The sequence below is a fragment of the Anser anser genome (genome assembly GCF_964211835.1).
Source record: "Anser anser genome assembly, chromosome: Z".
Lineage (NCBI taxonomy): Eukaryota > Metazoa > Chordata > Aves > Anseriformes > Anatidae > Anser > Anser anser.
Genome location: NC_139723.1, coordinates 22,926,804 through 22,947,485, shown reverse-complemented (window position 1 = coordinate 22,947,485; position 20,682 = coordinate 22,926,804). Strand labels below are relative to the sequence as shown.

Below are 20,682 nucleotides of genomic sequence, written 5' to 3'. Positions count from 1 at the left end.
TTCTGCAGCTGCTCTGAGGCTAAGTGTGATGTTGTCCATCATTGATGGCCAGAAGAAACAGTGTCCCCCTTAGCCTGTACCTCACATTTCTTTTACTTCTGGCTGCAGGTCCTCTGGCTAAGGCAAGTTTAGTCAAATTAAAAGGTGAATTTCAAATCCACGATATTTTGGAGCCAGATGTTTTGTTCTGCTATGTTCAACAGAGGGCGGCTGCAACTTGTGTTCAGACTTTTTGTCACCACTAGGTATCTATGGGTATAAATCTGTATCAGATATGTATCTCTCTACATCTATCTATACAGATACCTAGATATAGGTACAGGTAGGTATCTACCTCTAGGCTCTAAATGGCCTTGCTCCATTTAGAGAGCTACATTCAAATAACATGAACATCTCTATCCAATAGTTTTGAGGTACAAACACACAAAATAAAGCACAGAGCTGACTGCATCCATGCTACATGAAAAATTATTTTTATGTATGATTTCACCTAGACTGTCCCATATGACTCTAACACAATATCACACACCCCTGGGAAAAAGCTTATTTAAGAAATATGGGTTAAGTATGTAGGCTACTATTAATATTTAATGTATTGAGTATGTTATTATATATTTATAAGGAATAAGCTAAAGTACATAATGATGCATACCGTGAATATATAATGCAATTGCCATTTTTTGCTACAACTACAGTTAATCAAGTTTGACAATGTAAAGAGAATTTCATGTATATGTGGAGTTTTAACAAATATTGAGTAAAACATAGCAGGCTTGAGTCTACTAATTTACTGAGCCTATTGATTTACTTAAAAGAAGTTGTCTAATTAAATCAGAGACATGGAAATTGGGTGAAGATACAGGAAAGATGAGCCCTACCAACCTCTGCATACGAATGCAGCGATGCATATTTCAGTAATTTTGCATGTGACACAGAGGAGACATGTCTGAAACGGTACAGGCACCAAGGAAGGCGGCAGAGCCCTGAAAGCTTTTCAGACTCAGCTGGCCTTCAGAGCATATCACATCTCCACAGAGCTTGTCCAATTTGTGTGTCCAGGGCTTGAAGGCAGCAGCTGCACTCCGACACTTAACTATGCCAGGGTTGGGTTGGAGCTAACTTTCCTTTCACGGAGTAGCGTGCCCTGTGTTCATGCAATGGTGCTGCCCTGTGCATTTACCAGTCTTTAAACCCCCCTGAAAGTGGGTTCAGTCTCACTGTGGAGTGGCTTTGCACATCCGTGCAGGCCCTGAGGCCTGCTGGACACCTCCTGCCTGTCCCTGCCTTGCACCAGGCCAGGGTTGGCGTGTCCCTCTGCTCACCCATCCCACAGGCACCTGAGGTCCTCCTGGCCAGGCCCTGCCACCCGCTTACAGCACCAGCCTAGTTTGCTCGTGTATATAAAGAGATGGGCAGCGCTGAGCTAAAGGCCTAAAACACCACTGTCGGGAGGTTGTCTGAAGTCACAACAGGGCACATGGTTGCTGGTTGTATTGATGGAAAGCCAAGAGTCAGCGCTGAAGAACAGCAGCTCTCCTGCTCCCTGGTCCTGCTGTGAGGAGCACAGGGGGACGGGGGAGACCAGCTCCAGCCCCAGGTGTGAGATGGACGCCAGGGCTGGGAGTGAACTATGTGGGCCGCACGCTCTGCAGCCCCAACTCTGGGCCCAACCATGGGCAGACAGCCACTTACGTGCTACCTTACAGCTCCTAAAGGTTTGTTCCTTTGACTTGACAATTTCAGCAGTTCTCCATGGCATGTTTAAAGAGGCCTCTGTACTGCAGCAGCCTGACCGAGCGGAGCGGGTTTCCCTCTGGTTCAGCTGTAAGGCACACCTTCCACGTTGCCACACTTGCTTTGCCGTGCTGTGAATAGAGGAAAGTCAAAAGCACGTTGCTCTGCCAGGGGCAGCTCCCCCCAGAGTCCTCCCCAGACAGCGCCCAGCCCAGGATTTCAAAATGGTTAAAGACCAGAAAAACCTTTCTCCCACTAGTTAGAAATATTGCATTATTTGTTACCTTTTTACTGTTTTCATGTAGAGCTGTGACAGGCAAAATAAACTATGTTGGTAAAAAGGACATCTTTGTCTGGTTTGATTCCTGCCCCCCTTGTTTAAATTAATCAAGAATAATCTGATCCTGATCGAGGTCTTCCCTTACTGGTGTTTGCAGTGCACTGACCTCCACCAGAGTGGCTGACATCAGAGCATTTATTTCTGACAGGCAAAAAATAAAATACTTCCTTCACTGTGTTCCTGCTCGCTCCAAATCTGTCTGGCATCAAAACTCACCTCAAGGCTCAGCTTGTCTGGGGGTAGAAGCCTGCCCGTGGGTAGCTGCAGCCGGCTGGCCAGCCAGGAAGGGGACAGGAGGGGGGTCCAGCCCAGACGGGCTACCAGATCAGCAGCTGCTGCAGAATTTAATATCCTTTTATAGCAGGGAGATCGTGGGAATGCTTGCTCCTCATAGCCTGCAGAGTCTTTGGCTTAAAAAGCTGCCCTCCCTGGGGACCATATGCCACGTAACATCCCAAATGCCAGCCTGTGCGTCTGCTCGGGTTTCTGCCACAGCCAAAAGCAGCATGTTTTCCTTTGCTTTGCATGGGGACCCGTGAACCCTCCCTGTTCTGGGGCTTGGGAACCGTGACTTGGAGTCACACAAGGTGAGAAAGCCTGCAATACTGAGGGTTACAGCCAGGAGATGCAGGACCAGGGGCAACCAGGAACAGGAGGAGTAGCGTGCTAAGAGCACACACCACAAGGCATGGGACAGGCTCTGGTGCCTGCTGGGGTCACCACCTACACAGCTGGTGGTGGCAGCAGCCTTCCCACCAAAAGCTGCCGTTCTCAGCCCATCCCCAGAGCCAAACACCCCTCCTGGGATGGGTGCACCACTCGGGCAGAGCATAGTTAAACACATGCTGCTGCTGTTCCCTCCTGTCTGGGTCTCATAAAAACCCAAGTGAGCCCGGGGCTGCACAGTGGAAGGGGGCAGGACGTGAGGAGCTCACCTCATTAACGAGGTTTATGCCTGCTGTCACAGCCCCTACTACTACCAGCAGCGCCCAACTGTGCAAGAGGAAGTTGGTTGAGGCTGGGGCTACGTACACTGAAAACAAAAGTCAAGGCATGGAGCCATCAGAAAAGTTTGGTAGCAGTAACAGTTTCCACGGCCTGCGTAGGAAGCTATCTATAGCAACTGGGGAGCCACAGAGGGCATTTTTTATCAACACTCTGCAGGATGTGTGCTGCCTGGCCATACACTTCAAGTTACATAGAGAGACATACACAAAAATACAGAAAAGTCCAGTGATCGTGTTGGAAAGCCTCATCCAGACACATCTCTAGCAGGATCTTGCCCTTGGCTGCACCATCAGAAGGATGTTGGGCAGCCAGCACTGCCCAGGGGCAGCTGATCTGTAATGTATGAGCACAAAGGCTGGTGTGCAAATATGCTCAGTCCTTCCAAAACTTCTGATTTTTTTTAGATTATCTTCATGCTATTTACGGAAACTGCCCCCGCTCCTATCTATATACCTTGCAGTTCAGCATTTTAAGTCTTACCAGAAAAAAATAATGTGTTGAAGCAGCACTGAATGACTTGTTTTGGTAAAAAAATAGGTCAGGAGGGTCCTTAAGAGTCCACCAAACTGTCCTGAGGCAGGATAAGCTGTCCCCATGTCATCCTTGGCTTAGTCTAACCTGATATGAAAGGAGAGCCGCGGTGAAAACTCCACAGCTTCCCCAGGGCAGTAGGTTTACAGAGATGCCTTTCAGGGCAATGCTCCTCCAAAATAAGTCTGAAGTTGAAGAAGGCTTTTATAGAAATGTTATAATAAGCAGTAAAAAGGCTGGGCTCAAGATTAAAATGTAGTTTCATAAAGTGAGCCTGTTTTTGTAAGGCACGGTCATGATTTAAAGAAAGTTGCTAAATAAACAGCACAACACCAAATATAGCTCTGTGCTTAGGAAAACCTTCAAATTACCCAAAGGCAGCATGCAATTTCAGCAGCATTCCAGCATATTTAACTTTCCAGGCAGCATAAGAACCACTCCTTTCCCACAAACACGGAGGTGATGAACAGTGAAAAGCTGTGTCTTGACTTCTGTTCTGTCATTTTCCTGCCAAGTCGTCACTTTTGCTGATTCCCCATGAAATGGTCACAGGGGTAAGGCAGAGCCTGTGTAACACGTGCTGTATCAAAGGGGATAAGGGAAGAGGTTCGGATGGAAACTCTGCAATGGCTCTTGCAGAATTAGCTTCATGAAGGCCTCCAGGCTATCTCACAAGGGTATTTGAACTCTGTCACTGCTAGCTCACAAAGTGATTGGTTTAACAGGACACAGGGCAGCCTCCTGGTCCTTGATAAGCAGAGACCGATTATCATCACTGCTACGAGTTAACACAGAAACCACCTTCGCATGAATACATGGCTGTCAAAACACAAGCTTCTCTATATAGACACATCTCCTTCCTTTCACTTGTGAACTTAACATAAACAGCCTAATCTGGCAAGTTGAGCGCTCTGTCCTCACCACAAACCTTTCCCCTCCCAGGCACATTTTGAAATTCTCAGATTGCTGCTGCAGATTGTTCTCATATAGATTTTCTCTTCCTTGACGAATTTCTCACTTTTGTTGAGGCAGAGCTTTTTCCTTCCTTGGGATCCTGCTCATTCTACAGCGATAGTAACTATTTTTGTCCAGTCCTATTTGTAAGTACAGGGTGTGTACCTAAATAAGTACATTTTAAAGGGTGGTCACACACTTCAGTTGTCAAAGAAGGCATTTTGCCAGTACTTCAGAAACCAAGTGGTGGTGTGGGATTTTTGCTGCCCTTGGTGGTGCAACTTGAAAGCCTCTGGACATTTTCACATTCAGTGCCCAGAGAAGGTGCTGTGTGGGCAGTTCTTCACTCAGAACATGTGACTGGTTTGCAAAAACCCACCAGCATGAGACAAAGCTCACCAGAAATCAGTTTTTCCTGTTTCACAAAGCAACAGGTCATTGATTTTTATTAAATTCAGAAACTAATTGGACAGAGACAAGTAAGACAAACTTTAGAACAGTGTGTTGAAAGTGTAATTCTATAGTGTACTGCTGTCACTCGGTAGAGTGATTTAGTAGGCTTTTAGTATAGAGATAGTGACACTTGTTCTGTTTCACCCTGTGGTTGCTGAAAGTGAGAGGAACTGCTTAAATGGTGACTACTTGCAATAGCAAACCAAGAACTTTTCAGTATTTAACGCCAACCGAAACGGACCAATATTCTCATTCAACAGATGAATTTCAGAGACATTTCGTGTTTTAGATGGTCCAGTAGGATCTGCTTACCTGGGGGGGGTCTCTCTCTTTTTCATGTCCCGACAACATATCTTCTACCTCATCAGTGGCACCAGTATCAGTTACCAATATCAGAGTTCTTCTTGAGCTGTCCACAATAGCTCTTACTTTGGAAATCCTTGTTCCTTCACCCTCTACCACAAGGTAACCCCTAACAGAATGGCTAAGGACTCACTACAAAGCTGAAATATATTTTTCTGGGAACACTACTGTTTCAAAGGGATATTTCATTTTTGATACTGGCTTCCACTGAGAGCAGAGTATTTAATTTAACTTCTTCAGCTCCTCTTAGGTTGTCTTTTACTTTGCTATGGGGCACTGAACATGGAGCAAGGAAGCCTGTTATTACATTTCACATAGATACTTCAGATGTTCCTCCAATGTCCAATTTACTTGTTAGTCATTTTTTTTTTCATAGCACGTAATTGTTCCATTTAGAACCAAATTTCCTCTACATGAAAAGCCCTTAAATAAATATGTACAGACTTAGCAACAGTTCTCCAAAGTGGTTCTATCATGTCTGCCAGCAGCTATGTACAAGAGATTAAAGTTGCTGTGAAAGCCTTAATGATGATGTTTAAAACCTCAGTCCTCAGATCCTATTGAAAGGATGCATTTAACTTCCCTCGTTCAACAAGCTACTTCAAAGCTGTTCTTCTAGAACAGGAGTTGAAGACATTGTGAGCAGTCAGAGATAGGGGCATCCAGCTGACACATATTTGTCAGCTGAGCCAACATCACCAAGCTTTGAGTGCTGATGAGGATTACGTAAGGCATTAATTTTATAAATACAGTCTTGACAGGCAGGCAGAATAAAGGAGTTGTACCACACCATTGCTGGAACATCAAAAGGTTGTGGCAATGTAGCTGTTCCACATAATTAATGCAAGCCCTTATAGCCAAGACATTTTATACCCTCAAGGACATGTTAAAGTCACTGAAGTAATTGATTTCTTATTTAGGTTCAGCCTCAGCAATGTAAAGCTGTTGTTAATGCAAAATTGGTACAGGTGGGAAGTAATCTGACGGATAGCTTTTGTAGCTATACTTTTACTTTACATTTCACATGTAAGTTTAGATGCATTTGAACTTCAGCTTTTAAAGGGATTTTAAGTTATGGGCTCATTACCTATGAAATTTTTGTCTATCAACTTATCATTCATTATTTTCTAGTCAGAAGACATGATAACTGCAAAAATGTGAAAGGCAATGCAGTCTAGTGTTAACCACACAAGTCAGTCAGAATCAAAACAGCCACTCCACAGGCACACTCAATGGCCATCACCTGCTTGTTTGATGTTGAGTGCGATGTTAAGAATGGTAAATCATGCACGCAGAGTTGGTTATTAACACATTTTTGTCAACTTAAAAAAGTTTAAAGATTCCAAAACAATCAAAAAATTCTGATTATGCCATAAAGGTGTAAGCAGTTTGCTGGGTTCAGAAAAAACTGTGGGAGTTAGCGGGAAACAAATATGCCTTCTGCAGTTTTTAGGAAAGAGAAACTCTGCTGTCAACATTCAGTCTGAAAAGGATGCTGTTATTTAGCTGGGGGAAAAAAAAAAGCTGTAGAAGAACTGGGGCCCAAGGGGAAATGCAAAACACATATCAACAAGCCATAGAAGCTTACAGATATAAAAAAAAAAACAACCACCACCACCACCAAAAAAACAAAAACACCCCCACACAAGAATTAGCTCCTTTTGGCCCATAAAACATGGTTAAATTACTTGCACTGAGAAACCAACTAGTTTTTCCACAGAATATGATTTTTCACTGTTGTGTCAAGACTTCTGCTTCTCTACCCTGATACCCTTTAGAGTTGAGAACACGGTAACAGGTAGTGAAACTCAGGAGCCACAGCTCAAGATTTTGCAAGTATGGATTTGCTCCAAGATAATCAAATGCAGCATTCCTCACGCAGCCAGAAAGTATCAATACTGGGTCTGTTTGCCAGCAGAGACTTACTTAGAGCAGCTTAGTTTGAGCATAGTGCCATATATCAAAACACCACACTCTCATTAATATCCCATGAAGATAGTATTTCAGATAAAAATACTTTGGCTAACAATCCACCGCATATGTACAGAAGGTACCCAGGAGAACCATGAAATTCATTTAGTGATGCCACACAACTTTAAAAGTCCAGTATATTGAATAAAATAATTTTATTTGTATTTACTTGATTTTATTTTTTTAACAAAGTTTATGGAATCTGAAAGTAGACGATAAAAGGTAACTTTTAACTGAGATTTAATATGGGAATATTCTCTACCCAAAAATATGTCAGACATCAAGATCATAAAGAACTCCAAGGTTCTGTGCTATACTGTATGATATGTAAACAGATTTTGAAAATACTTCCCCATTATATATTTTGACACAGTATGCACAAATTTAAAAAAATAAAATAAAAATGAAGTTTAATTGCCTCAAGGGATTTCTTAGACATAAAGCCATTTGAAGAGCCATTTACAGTCTGTGGTGACAAGCTTCTACATAATCAAAATATCCCCTTTTTTTCAAAATGCAGAATAATCTGCTGAAGACAATCCCCTATCAAAGTGATGCCAGCAACACAGATCTGATTGCATGACTCCAGCACTTAAAAAGCACGTTGGTTATACATGGCTTTTAACCTTGGGCTACAATTATGCTACCAGAACTAAATTCAAGTCTAAATCAGTCATGTAGGGATGTGTGTGTCGTCTGAACACTGTTTAGAGTCCTTGTTTTCCAGATCTGGTGAAGATGGTGAAGGCGCTCTGAGGTTCTTGTGCTTACATTCAGGGCAGGATGAACTTTGCAGATACCAGATTCTCCGATTAACGACAAGCCACAGATCCCAAAGTAGGCATGTAAAGCATCTGAAAGGAGGACAGAATATGAAAAACAGAATTGTGTGTCTTTTAAGTTGTAGCAGTCAAGTATTCCTGGGTTTCAGCACCCCTGAATAATCACAGCCAACGAAAACACACAGCTGTTAACATTTTAAATTTGAGATTTTCCACAAGAAAACAATTTCTGCTCAAACCTGCCAGCGTGAACTGATGGTCTACAATCTCTAAGACTAGAATCACTTTTATTTTATAACAATTCTTGCCCACTAGTCAACTTCCTAGTGCTCAGGCCAAACAGCAAAGAATTTCAGGAGCTGGAAATAATTTCCTTCAAACAGCAAATGTTTTTTCCCCAAATATGAAGGAATTTTTTGGCTATGTGTTGGACTGATAACTAAAGAAATATTAATAGCTGACAGACAGCAAGACTTAGAAGTATAGACTTCCCTATCTTCCCTGCTTCCTGAGCAAATACCCTAAGAACAGGAATTCATTAAGTGGCTTGATCAGCTGTAACAGATGACTACCAGCTCTTATTTCCCTGCCCCACTCTGCTCCTGATGCCTACCTTATACGGGGACTAAAGCTTGCTGAACACCCTCCACGACATACACCAACTCAGGAAACATATAAGCAATTGTAAATGGACAGTTTTCTGACATGTTAGTGAATGAAACTGTTTTGCAGACAGAACATGGGTCCCACACGGAGCAGATCTCCACGCTGCAGCCCCCCCGTGGAGGAGCCCCCGGTGGAGCAGGGGGATGTGGCCTGGAGGAGGCTGCGGCCCATGGAGAGCCCCCGCAAGAGCAGGCCCCGGGCCGGAGCTGCAGCCCGTGGACAGGAGCCCACGCAGGAGCAGGGGGTCTGGGGGGAGCTGCCGCCCACCCGTGGGGGACCCGTGCTGGAGCAGTTTGCTCCTGGGGGATGGATGGACCCCGTGGTACGGAGCCATGTGGGAGCTGCTGCGGGCAGCCCCGGCAGGCTCAGTTCAGGAAGGACAGCATCCCGTGGGAGGGACCCCACCTGGAGCAGCGAAGAGAGTGACCGTGAAGGAGCGGTGGAGATGAAGCATCAGGGACTGACTGCAGCTCGTGTTCCCCTGAGCTGCTCGGGGGAAGGAGATGGGAGAGGGTGGAAGGCGGGGGGGGGGGGGGAGGAGGGGTGCGTTTTTAGTTTCTTTCCCTTTTTTCCCACTTCTCTAGCTTGTTAGTTATAGGTAATAAATGTTATTAATCTGCCCATGCTGAGTCTGTTTTGCCTGTGATGATAATTGTTGAGTGATCTCCCTGTCCTAATCTCAACCCCTGAGCCCTTTGTGTCATATTTTCTTCCCCTTTCCCTTTGTGGAGGGGTAGTGAGAGAGCAGTTGTGGTGGAGCTTGGCTGACCAGCTGAGTAAAACCACCAGTTAGGCAAGGCGAACTCAGCTTCAGGAAGTACTAAATGCACTAAAAATCATATACAAACCTAATTACCTGTACATGGTGAGTTTAACTATGAAGTTCAACTGTTCTGCAAATCCATACCAACTTAATACTTACGTTCTAGAAAAAACACATTTATGGGGTCTATGTACTACTCTGCTTCAAGCTATAAAAGACCAAATCTTTTCAGTGTTGAAATACGTTAGTCCAAATGTTTTGTTTCATGAGCAATTCACAAGCATAGAAAACAACAAAGTGTATGTACTATGAGAGCAAAATCTCACTTTAGTGTTTTACATTTAGTAATTGCACACATTCATTTTCATCTTTTTGCTTTCTTTTTTATTCATGTTAAATCTTTTCATCCTTCTCTTGCAACACGTGTAATTCACCCATGCTTCCAATTCTCTTCTACTGCATATCACTTACAGATAACAAATGAGATGTGTAACAGTTGCTGCATGACTTCCTGGGGCACACAGCAGTGCAACTAGCAACTTAAAAGAAAAGTTTATTAAATCTAGTAGTGATTTATGCTCAAGTTAAAAAAAAAATATGTTTATGTATATGTTCTAACAAAATGTTGCAGTATAACCTGGGTAGGCAGCTAAGCACCACACAGGTTCTCCCTCTCTTTCCCTCTTCCACCTCCAGCAGAATGGGGGAAGAGGAAAAGAAGATCAAAAGTGAGAAAACTCCCTGGCTGATATAAAGATTTCAACTGGTAATGCAAAGGTGCATGTGCCTGTAAAGCAAAACAAGGCACTCATTTAGTACTTCCCATCAGCAGGCAGGTGTTCAGCCACTTCCAGGAAAGCAGGGCTCATCATACATAAGGGTTGCTTGTGAAGACAAACACCTTAAATGCCATAGTCTTCCCTTCCTCATTCCCCCAGCTTTTATTGCTATGATGCCATATGGTAAGGGATAGTGTGAGAAACAGAGAAGACCTTGCTGCTGCTGTGTAAACGCTGTCTGGCAATATCTAAAACACTGATGTCTTATCAGGACTGTTTTGGTCACAAATCCAAAGCACAGCATCATATGGGCTACTGCTAAGAAAATTATCACAGCCACCAGACCCAGTACAAAAAAGGAAAAGTTCTGTAGAACTGTAGGACTTAGGGGTTTAAAGTTTGTTACAGGTGGCATTAACCTCAGATAGCAAATCTAATTACTAAGAATGAAACTTTGAAAAAAGAAAATGCCGCTTTCATCTGCCTCACATGGACATGTTCAAATAAGTTTATCAGACAGTTGTAAATAAAGAACTGAACAAATACAGTACGTATTCAATTCTGTTTTGAAGTATGAATCTCTCTAGAAAGCCAGTGTTCACATCCCCTTTATACAACAGTAATAATACTACTACAGTGATATCCAGAAGATTCATTAGATAAAACCTTTCTTTGGCATATTCTTATTTTGCAAACTTTCCCTGGAATGTTCTATCACATCTGAGTTTTGTAACAAAAACAAATTGAGGCCACTATTATCAAGTATTTAAAAACTCTAAATACTTCAAGGTGAGTGAATTATTTCATATTGACCCTCAACAGATCTATTAACTCGTTTGCAAGATAACTCATACCATTCTCATCACCTTCTCATTTTGCATTTACATTAAGTCAACATGAGTGTGTGCGCTTAACCACCAGCAGGCTTTTGACAACAACAGAGCTGCACGGATGCTTCACGTTAGCAAAGTGTGGAATCTTAATTGTGGGAGACATACGACATTCAAAAAGACAGCTTCCCTTCCAGTTTCTAGACTGAACTTGTAGGAAAGTTAAGTGTGCATATATGACACTGAAATTGCAGATCCATAGAAAAAAATTTTGCAATGCTGCATTTATAGTCATTCTTCAGATTGAAGATGTGCTGAGCTTTTTATTCTTTCCTTCAAAACTTGAACACAGACTTACAGTCACTAGTTGCCTGAGGAAAGAATCCTGTAATAAACCCACCTATCACAAAAGTGCAAATCTTCCCCTACCCCTGAAAAATTCCTAGAGCACTTAAATTCAGTAGTACCAAACATAACACCAAAAAAAAATCCTAGAATATAGACATAAGACGTGCTGTATGAATTGTCAGAGCAAGCTAGAAAAAAATCTGGAATACCAGCAAAGTTTCTGTATGTTCATAGAACAACCTAGTAAATCAGTACTTTACTTTAACCCTCCTGTTCCACTTCTGTGGCCAGCCGGGACATGCAAGTTCAAAAAGCAGCTTACTCTCATGAGAAAATGTAAGAGATAGCACAAGCTTGTTATATAGGAAACAGCAGTGTTCAGGCAGGAACATCACACAAATCAAAGCAAAATAACTTTATAAGAAGTCTTGCCTTTTTCAAAAATCTCAGTCACAGCTATGTTAAAAGCTAGGTTAAAGAACTTTGCACATGACTGGCATTTTAAGCAGGTATTTTCTTCCTAGCCTGCGAAGTAAATGATTCATCAAGACAAACAGAAATATTTTCGCCAAGTGATACTGACTGGTCTACCTACTGTAGGAAAAATATAGCTAGTCCTCAGGAAACCTAAGCAGGTTTTCAGGGAAACAGGGGGAACATATCCATCACATACATTGCTTTCAGTCTTGGTCTACCTCAACAAATTCTCAACTGTTGCTCGAAAAGAAGTGATGAAAGGATGAAATATCTGCACAGATTCAAAACTGTCTCGTCCTTTACATTTTTCTCGTTTACTGATTTTACAGATTGTTTATCTTACCTGTACAAAACACCACTGAGCAACATTACTGGCCCAACTTTTACAACTTTGCAATACCTTTGCTGAATTCTAGCATCTTGTGAAATTATTTCAAATGGAAAGATTTTAGCATCTTTTCAAGCTTTTTGTTACTTCAAATTATACATTTGCAAGATGATAACAATAATTGACTTTCAGATATACTAGTTCTTTCTGTAACTATAATCTGTAAATCATATCTATCTATGCTTCGAGTTGATTAAATACATCAATGACTTCTGCATGAGCTTAGAGGATTCCCTTATTAAGAAAGCAAATGGTCTGAAGTATTTTAATCGGAACATTTATGAAGATATCCACTGTACAACGTGTTCCTTAATTGGAACAGTTAAACACATTCAGAAAGGCTTGTCCAGCTCTAAACAGATAGTGATACTCTTTCAGTGATGGTCTAAACAACAATAGCTCACTTGCTCCATGGATCAAAAAGAAAAAAATACACCCCCTGACTTCCTTTTAAATCATGAAAATTTCACTATATATTTTTTTAATTTACTTTTTGAAAGAGACTGGGGAAAAAACTTCCCTTACACCTCTCAAACATCTGACTGCTGGAAACATACTTCTAGCTTTTAACACACTTGCATGATTTTAAAAAGTAAATATACCTGGATGGCTATCTGGCCACTTGGCAAATCCACCAACAAGGCGATCTTGAGTTGACAGAATGTAATTTCGGTTTTTCTCAAAATTTGTGTATTGGAATATGTTCAAGAGCTGAAAAGAAGAAGGTAGACTGTTACAGTAATATACTAAACCCTAGTGTATTTTTAATACTAAAATACAGTGCCTATCTATGTAGATAAGCAGTGCAATAGAGCACTAAGCTGGTAAACCTCCAAATCCTGCATTCTTGCAAGATAAAAAACCTTTACTGTTATCTGTGCATATTTACATACTGATGCCAAAGATGTAACTCTTCCATGCAAAGAAATGGTATGATGTTTAAGGAAACCAAAACAAATCAGTAACTATCCTGTGGCTGTTTTATACGCTACCTTCAATGTGGCGCCCACCCAAAAGGAATAGCAAGTGTCTACAGGTTTGTTAGGTCGTCCATGGTAGCCATTCTGTTGTCTCATTATACACCACCTTCTTATTCTGTTCAGTTCTTTTTCTGAAAAAACTTCTTCCAATTTACCCATCAAACACAGGGATGCAATACCACAAAATGTAGAGCCACCTGTGAAGAAACGGTTGTTAATGAGCACATTTTCAGGGAAGCCTTTGGGACATCAGTCAGAACTTCAATTAGAGTAGTGACAATTTCATCAATAGATTTCTACAAGTTTGAAAGCATCTTTTACATCTAAAATCCAAACAAATAAAAATACTTCAGTACATATATCAAGGAAACAAACAAACGAATAAACAATTCTAGCACAAATAAACCTGAATTCATTTTACTCAAGTTAGAGGGCCTCTCAGTGCTGCGTAATTTACATTACACAGCAGCCTGAGAATGAGTAAATGCAGCAGAAAACATTTGTTCATATTAAACTTACACAAGAAAGCTATTGAGAAGCTAGCAATTGAACTGAAACAGAGATGCCAAATGCAGTTTCAGATACAATGCCCAAGAGAAGAAAACCAGAAGTGTCTGATGATCAGAAAGCCCCAAAAGTATTAGGAAAAAATTAAGGCATGGCTAATATGATGGAAAGACTGCTGGATTCTCATGGTTGTCACCAACACAAATTATGTTTCTATGAAATTTTTTGTTGTCAAGGAATCTGTAAGCAATTAGAAGAGAAATTCACGTTGTTTGTGTATCATTGCCATCACTTTTTAAAACCCATTAAAACTCATTCTGAGACTATTATCTGCAATGATAAAGTTACAGCCTGGGAAAGAAGGTAGGAGAGATGTTGATATATGACTTAGGGCTCAAAGTTCTTTATACTGCTCAGGTGCTAGAAGACCACACGCAACTATAAGGTTATCTTCTTTCTGATGCTGAAATGCAGGAAGGGTAACTGAAGTAATGCTATGTGTTATCAGGGTTCTACAGTAATTTAGTTAAGTATGTAGGGGTATAGTTTAAGTTTTTCAATGTTTTCCTTCCTGCAGGAAGAATACAGTTGGAATACTTCAGAATTTCGACTCCAAGAATAAAACTAACAAAAATCTGAGAGATTTAGTATCAGTTTCATAAAAGTAAGAACTTTCTCTGTCAGGAAGAGACCAACTACTTCATAGCATAGAAAAATACTTTGCTTAAAAATATCAGTCTCTTGGGAATTCCTATCTTTGAAGCTACCACCTGTTTATAAAAATATGTCTTCAAGATTTGAGCCCCCAACGGGTGGTGCAATCTGTCAGAGGAAATACTTCCAGGTTTAACTAAAAGGTGCTGAAACTGGGGATTATCAGGGGCATTGCATAAAATCTCATGCAGATAAATCCACAGAGTAGCAATGGTACACGATGAAAAGGTTTGCTCTGTCAGCAAGACACGATAACTACAGCCAACACCTTTCAACCAAACATTCATGAGGTAAAAATATTGGAGTTGGTATATCAAGTATCCATCTGGTCTGATATTAAGCAGGAACTAAGGGAAAAGGAAGATAATATTGTGAGGCATGTTTTAGATTTGCTCCTCCTCATCCCACTTCCTTAAAATTAGAGAAAGAAGGAAAGGCTTGACATACCCTGAACTTCTTACAGCATTTCACCATTCCAGTCTTAAAAATAGTTGTAGAATATTTTAACATTCTTACCATGAGATTCCAGTCCAGCTCCTTGTGCCAGGCCATTATCATAGGACTGAAGAAAAAAAATGCACAAACCAGTTACTTCAGAGCCAAATCACTTTTACAGACATTGCAATTTCTCAGTTTACCAGCAAAATTATCAGACTATAATGACCATTTAAAAATAGTTAAATTCTGAACCTATGCCTCAAGAAAATTCTTGGCACAAAATTGTTAACTGATCAGCTTTGTTTCAGTACAATAAAAACAGCTTTTATGACTTTTTAGTTCATTTTAGTTAAATGTCTGGAAATAGCTAAACATTTCTTTGCCCAAAAGGGAAAGCATATGATGCAGATATCCATTTTCCTTTCTTATAATGAAAAAGTTTCATTTTTTCTTTAATGGTTATGTAATTCCAAACAAAATTAAACACATAAATGAAATCTGTCTCAAAACCTCATTAATATACTGAAAGACAAAATACAGGTTGATATTGTATCTACAGCACTGAAGTACAAGAAATATTTTAGTTAGGAGCAAGACCATCAGGCTTTAAATAAACTGAAGCCTGAAGTGAGGGGAGACCAGAAGCAACAATATAATAAGGCACGCTATTTTACCAAACTTAATCTGTCCTGTAAAATACGACTGTTAAAAAATAATTCACAATGCTCTAAAATTACTTTGTTAAGTGAAAGAAGAATTAGGAGCTTCACTCTGACAAACAAAGCAGCAGAAGTATTATAGTACAGATTTGTTATGAGCAAGAATCTAAGAATGGGTAATATTGTAAATGTAGGAATAACAATCTCTCTTGACTACAAATTCACTAAAGCATTCTGCATGATAAAGAACAAGAGAACAGAGTAAGTTATTCATAAAATGGAACATGCTTATTTTACAAGTGTTCACAGAATACTTAATAACCAATACATTATCACTGGACAAATACCAAACTGTTTAGTTGGAAGAAAAATAATTCAACCTTTTATGTTTAACTTTCAAAGTTAAATTACACAGATCCTGTTCCTTCCGTATCAGCAGTTCAATTAATGATTGGTTCATGTTCTGATTAGATAGAGAACATTTTTTTTTCCCTGACTATGAATTTCTCATGTTTTCTTCAAAACATTTAATAGTGGCTAGAAGATACAGGTCATCTTGAAAGACCACTAATGACTCCCATAGTCCTAACCAAACAATGGCTACAGCAGCTGTCACGTCCTTAGGTATTACCTAAGAATTATATTACTTTGTAGGTCTGTTTTTAAGGCTCACGTTGGGGAGAAAACAAAAAGGAAACAAAAGTAGATGTGGAAGCAACACACAAAATCTGTATTTCTCAGTTTTTGAGTTGTTGCTGCAAGTTGAAGCAACTAGAAGCAACACACAAACTTCAAACTGCAGCTTGAACTTCCAAAGTACAAACCGATTTTAAGTAATGACCGTCAACATCTGAATGTTAAAACACAGCGCAAATTTACTTTAAACTCTGCAGTACCTTTTGCAAAGGCAATCCGAATGTGCTACCTCACTCCGTGGGCCCGTTAATTGCTAAGCAAAGGCAAACTGATTAGCAAAGCTAAACTGAGTAAGCTAATTAACTCTACAAACAGTAATTGTAAAAGGAGGTGGTTTACTTCATGTATGACAAAGTAATTAGCTCTGCAGAAAAGCTGTTAAGTGTGCATCCCAGACAGCTGTTGGGATGCACACTTGTTGGGCTGTAAAATTAGCTGGAAATTTTAATAGATAATAGTGGACCTTCGGCTGATTGGTGCCAATGTATTTACAGGTAGCAGCTTCTCTTTGGGGACTTGTGTGCGTTAAAGAACTAGAGAAATATTTTTAGTTCTTTGTCCTTTTGAACAGGCCTAGGAAAACATATGCAAAAAAAACTGAGGTTTCTGCTACATGAACACTACGTAATAAAATACTATCCTCAGGAAATGTGTAAATCCAGTTAGTACAATCTTTACTTCACACTCTAAACCTTCACTCCAAAAGTTTCACAACCAGCTATTATATCACAATTAATCAGCAGACTTATATACCTGCATTTGCAGAGGACTCTACTGTACCAGGAAAAACAGATGCTACACTTAAATTCTTGCAATATCTCTACTTAAGGCCAAATTTGAGGTAAACCAAGAAATGTTGAAAACTGCAGCATTTAAGAGTGCGTGTTTGCTGAAGTCATTCAAAATTTCAGCATCTGAATGCCTGCTCTTTTTTAATTAGTGATACATCTGACCTTTTGAATTTTGTAAGCCAAAATCGACTCACTGATAAAAACTGTGAGATTAGAACCTGACAATTCTGATGACAATAAAACTGAATTTTTTTTTTCTGATCAGTACTGTATAAGCACTTTTTAGTCAATTGATGATAATCTTCTGTATGAAGATGCAATTCCTTTTAACGCTTACTTGCCAGAATAAAGCAACACCATCATTTCACGCTCCAGTCTGCTGCTCTACTTGATGCACCTATCTACATAAATTCCCTGTCCTTCAGCTGTATTATGTATGTCAGAATTCTGATACCACACCACTAAAGAGGAATCCAGACGGTTTTTTTACAGATTACTGTCTAAGCAGTCATGTTACTCTCCATCCAAATTAGCTGTAATTCACTTACATGCAAATTTGAATAACTGAAAAAAGTTTGTGAACTACATTTGCTTCATCTACTTGCCAATGACATAGGATAGTCAAACAAAACCACACCTTTAGCAGCTTACTGCCAAGCAATGCACTCTCGTTTGTTTTTATTACTAATAGATGCATCAAGACAAGGTAACATGGTAGGAAAAGAGGAACAAGTATTTTCAAGAAGGTCTACAGTAATATTTAGTTACGTAAAGAATAATAAATCTATCTGTTAAATACATTGTGAAACTTGGTTCATATGATTGAATTGAATTTGAGCACATCTCAAGGCAGGTCATGGAAAGAGATGAATGAGAGGAAGGAGGAACAACCACTGTAAAATGATTTTCACGAAGGGCTCCCTCTCCATACACCTGAGAGTTCTTTGGACACATTTTCAGCTCTGCCACGTGACTAAGCATGAAGCCAAGATTCTGCTTATTTGCGTAGAAGAGCCTTGTCACCCAGTTAGTGCACTGAAATACGTACTGGTCTGGCCACTCAGCAGCATATCCACAAAACCCAAACAAAACTACTGTGCATGTGTATACCAACTCTGCTGTACATTCACAATAAATCAACACTTTTAAAAAGTGTTAAGTCCTACTGAACACAGTGCATAGTCAATTTACCAGTTTACAGTAAACGTGGACAGAAATATATTATCTCTTGTCACACATTAGTATGCCCTAAGGAGACTAGTACCTATAGAACACTGCCTGACAAAATCTCCTGGAGTTACTCTGAGCTAGCCTTGAAAAGATCTAGTGTTTTCCACAGCATCTTCTGGACTTTGACCATGCTCAGACTCCAGTTTTACTTCACTGGTTGACTGAAGTATTAATATGTGTGTTTCCAAGAGGTCTTGCTCTGTTCTGTTCAGGCTTCAATTTTTAAATATATTATATATATTATAAATATATTATGTATATAGTATATATTATATAAATATAATATTATATATACATATAAAAAGTGCGGTCAATTTTCCCAGTAGAATCACAGAAGTTGGAATTTTCAGGTTAAAGAATTAATGCCCGGAGTCTAGAAGCAGTCTGTCAATTCATTTCAAGATCACTGTAGACAGAGAATCTCCAGATGTTTCAAAGCTCCAAATGCAAAAAATATCCACTCGCCTGCTGTATCAGTAGCCCTATATGTTGCCCCTTAGGTTCTCATCTTAAAAATAAACAGTTTTTCCGTACTTACTTTGTTTTTCAGTGCCATTTTTTACTTTACATATTTCTGTCCAAATCCATATAATCATGTCATTTCTAAAACGAAGAGTACTAGTAATATATACTAACATAATAACCCATGTAATAGTATATTAAATGCTCCTCACACAAAAGCCACCTCATACCTCTGGCAATTCAACTAAGCTTTCTTTTCACCCTTCCCAGAACTATCCTTTGGGACCAAAATCACACTCAGGTGTAAAAGATAGATAGTAACTTACAACTGATGTGATGTACGGAGCAACATGGCAAAGATTTTGCTCTTAAGTGAGCACCCTGACTTGGCTGATCTGTCATGCTGTCAAAGGAGAACAGGAAAATTGTTGTCCCTGGTGGGAAACCCACTGAGCGGAGTCTGCACAGATATCCTCAGCCTGGAAACCAATGCTAACTAAGTTGGGGTTACGTGGCTTCACATGGGATGCAGGGGAAGAGAATTCTGTGTCTGTATAAAACTTATTATGGGGTGCTTTAATGAGAATGCAGGGGTGTGCAAACTTATTACGGGATGGGTAGGGAGAGGAACACAGCTGAGAAAGATCAAAGTGGATGAGGGAGGAAGTTTTCAACTTCTTTGAAAATCATTTATTCTGATCTTGGAAAATAAAATTAAACCAACAAAAACATCATATAAAAATTATTTTTACTCATTAACTAACATACCAAAAGTCTGCTGGACATATGTATTTAGAGGTACCCTGTAATTTTCATATTTAAACAAAGTTACACAGTAATTTAGATGAACCGACCATATATCCGGAATTAATGAATTTAAGCATTAGTTTACTGTCAAGTATCTTCAAAAGTTTCACCTTGTGTTTGAGGTGTGTTTTTTTCTTTACAATCCACACAGATCATGTCTCACATCATTTGTATGCTAAGAGAACACTAGTTCTTCAGCTTTTCTGCATGTGCAGCCTCTCATCATAACAATAAACTCAGGCTATGTGGTCTTTTAATACCTACTACCCAAATTGACACGAAACATAACTAAAAGCTCTCTTGCTCCAAACAAAAACAGCTTGCACAGACACAGAAAAAAAAAAGTCACATACTAGTATTTTCCTTCATTCCAAATATCTAATAAATAATTTAAAAAGTGCATGACTGGAAACATTTATTAAGCTTGAAGAGATGGCAATAATTAGTTTTTGCTTTGATTCTGTATATCATTTAAAAATGCAGGACTACAGCTCATTTATATTTGAGGATTTTACTGATGTTTTATGCACTTTTTGTCAGCTGTAGGAGCTTCAGACCCCCATTTTTTAAATCTTGCTTTCAACTTCAAGTTTTAAAGAAAAAAGGTCAGATTTAATTTAACTTGAGGTGCTCATAAACAACAAATAAAATTAATTTGTTAGCATACATATTACAGTGAAAATAAAAATGCAAAAAGGAAAGTACTTTTCCATTTTCAACTCACTGAAGTAGGAACAGAAAAGAAACATTAACTTAATATTTCAATTTGGATTGACAGATTTTTAGTCATGATAAAGAAATAGAACTAATAACTTTAAAATGTAATAAGAAGTAACACTTTTAGAATACTTACCATGCTTCTTCTAATGTAGTCTATCGCTTTCTTCATATCCATGCCTGACCAGTTATCAAGCATGTAGCAGATGCAGGAAGCACAGTACACAAACCTCATATCATTCTCACTTCCTTCCAGCACTGCACAGAAACTGAAAGAAACGTTTCTCTCATTAC

General features: G+C 39.7%; 2 protein-coding genes across 2 annotated transcripts in view; both read right to left on the bottom strand.

Moving 5' to 3' along the window:
* TRIM36 (tripartite motif containing 36) overlaps nucleotides 1-2,261 on the bottom strand; it is a 34,266-nt gene extending 32,005 nt beyond the window's left edge. Inside the window, exon 1 of the mRNA XM_083816878.1 lies at nucleotides 1,693-2,261. The gene's annotated coding sequence lies outside the window, so the exon portion shown is untranslated. The remainder of the gene's footprint in view (nucleotides 1-1,692) is intronic.
* A 5,233-nt stretch (nucleotides 2,262-7,494) lies between these two features.
* The window catches only part of PGGT1B (protein geranylgeranyltransferase type I subunit beta), a 37,484-nt gene continuing 24,296 nt past the window's right edge, over nucleotides 7,495-20,682 (bottom strand). Inside the window, 6 exon segments of the mRNA XM_083816889.1 lie at nucleotides 7,495-8,074; nucleotides 8,077-8,208; nucleotides 12,990-13,098; nucleotides 13,380-13,564; nucleotides 15,105-15,150; nucleotides 20,525-20,657. Coding sequence (XP_083673015.1) covers nucleotides 8,028-8,074; nucleotides 8,077-8,208; nucleotides 12,990-13,098; nucleotides 13,380-13,564; nucleotides 15,105-15,150; nucleotides 20,525-20,657 — 652 coding nt within the window. The 3' untranslated portion in view covers nucleotides 7,495-8,027.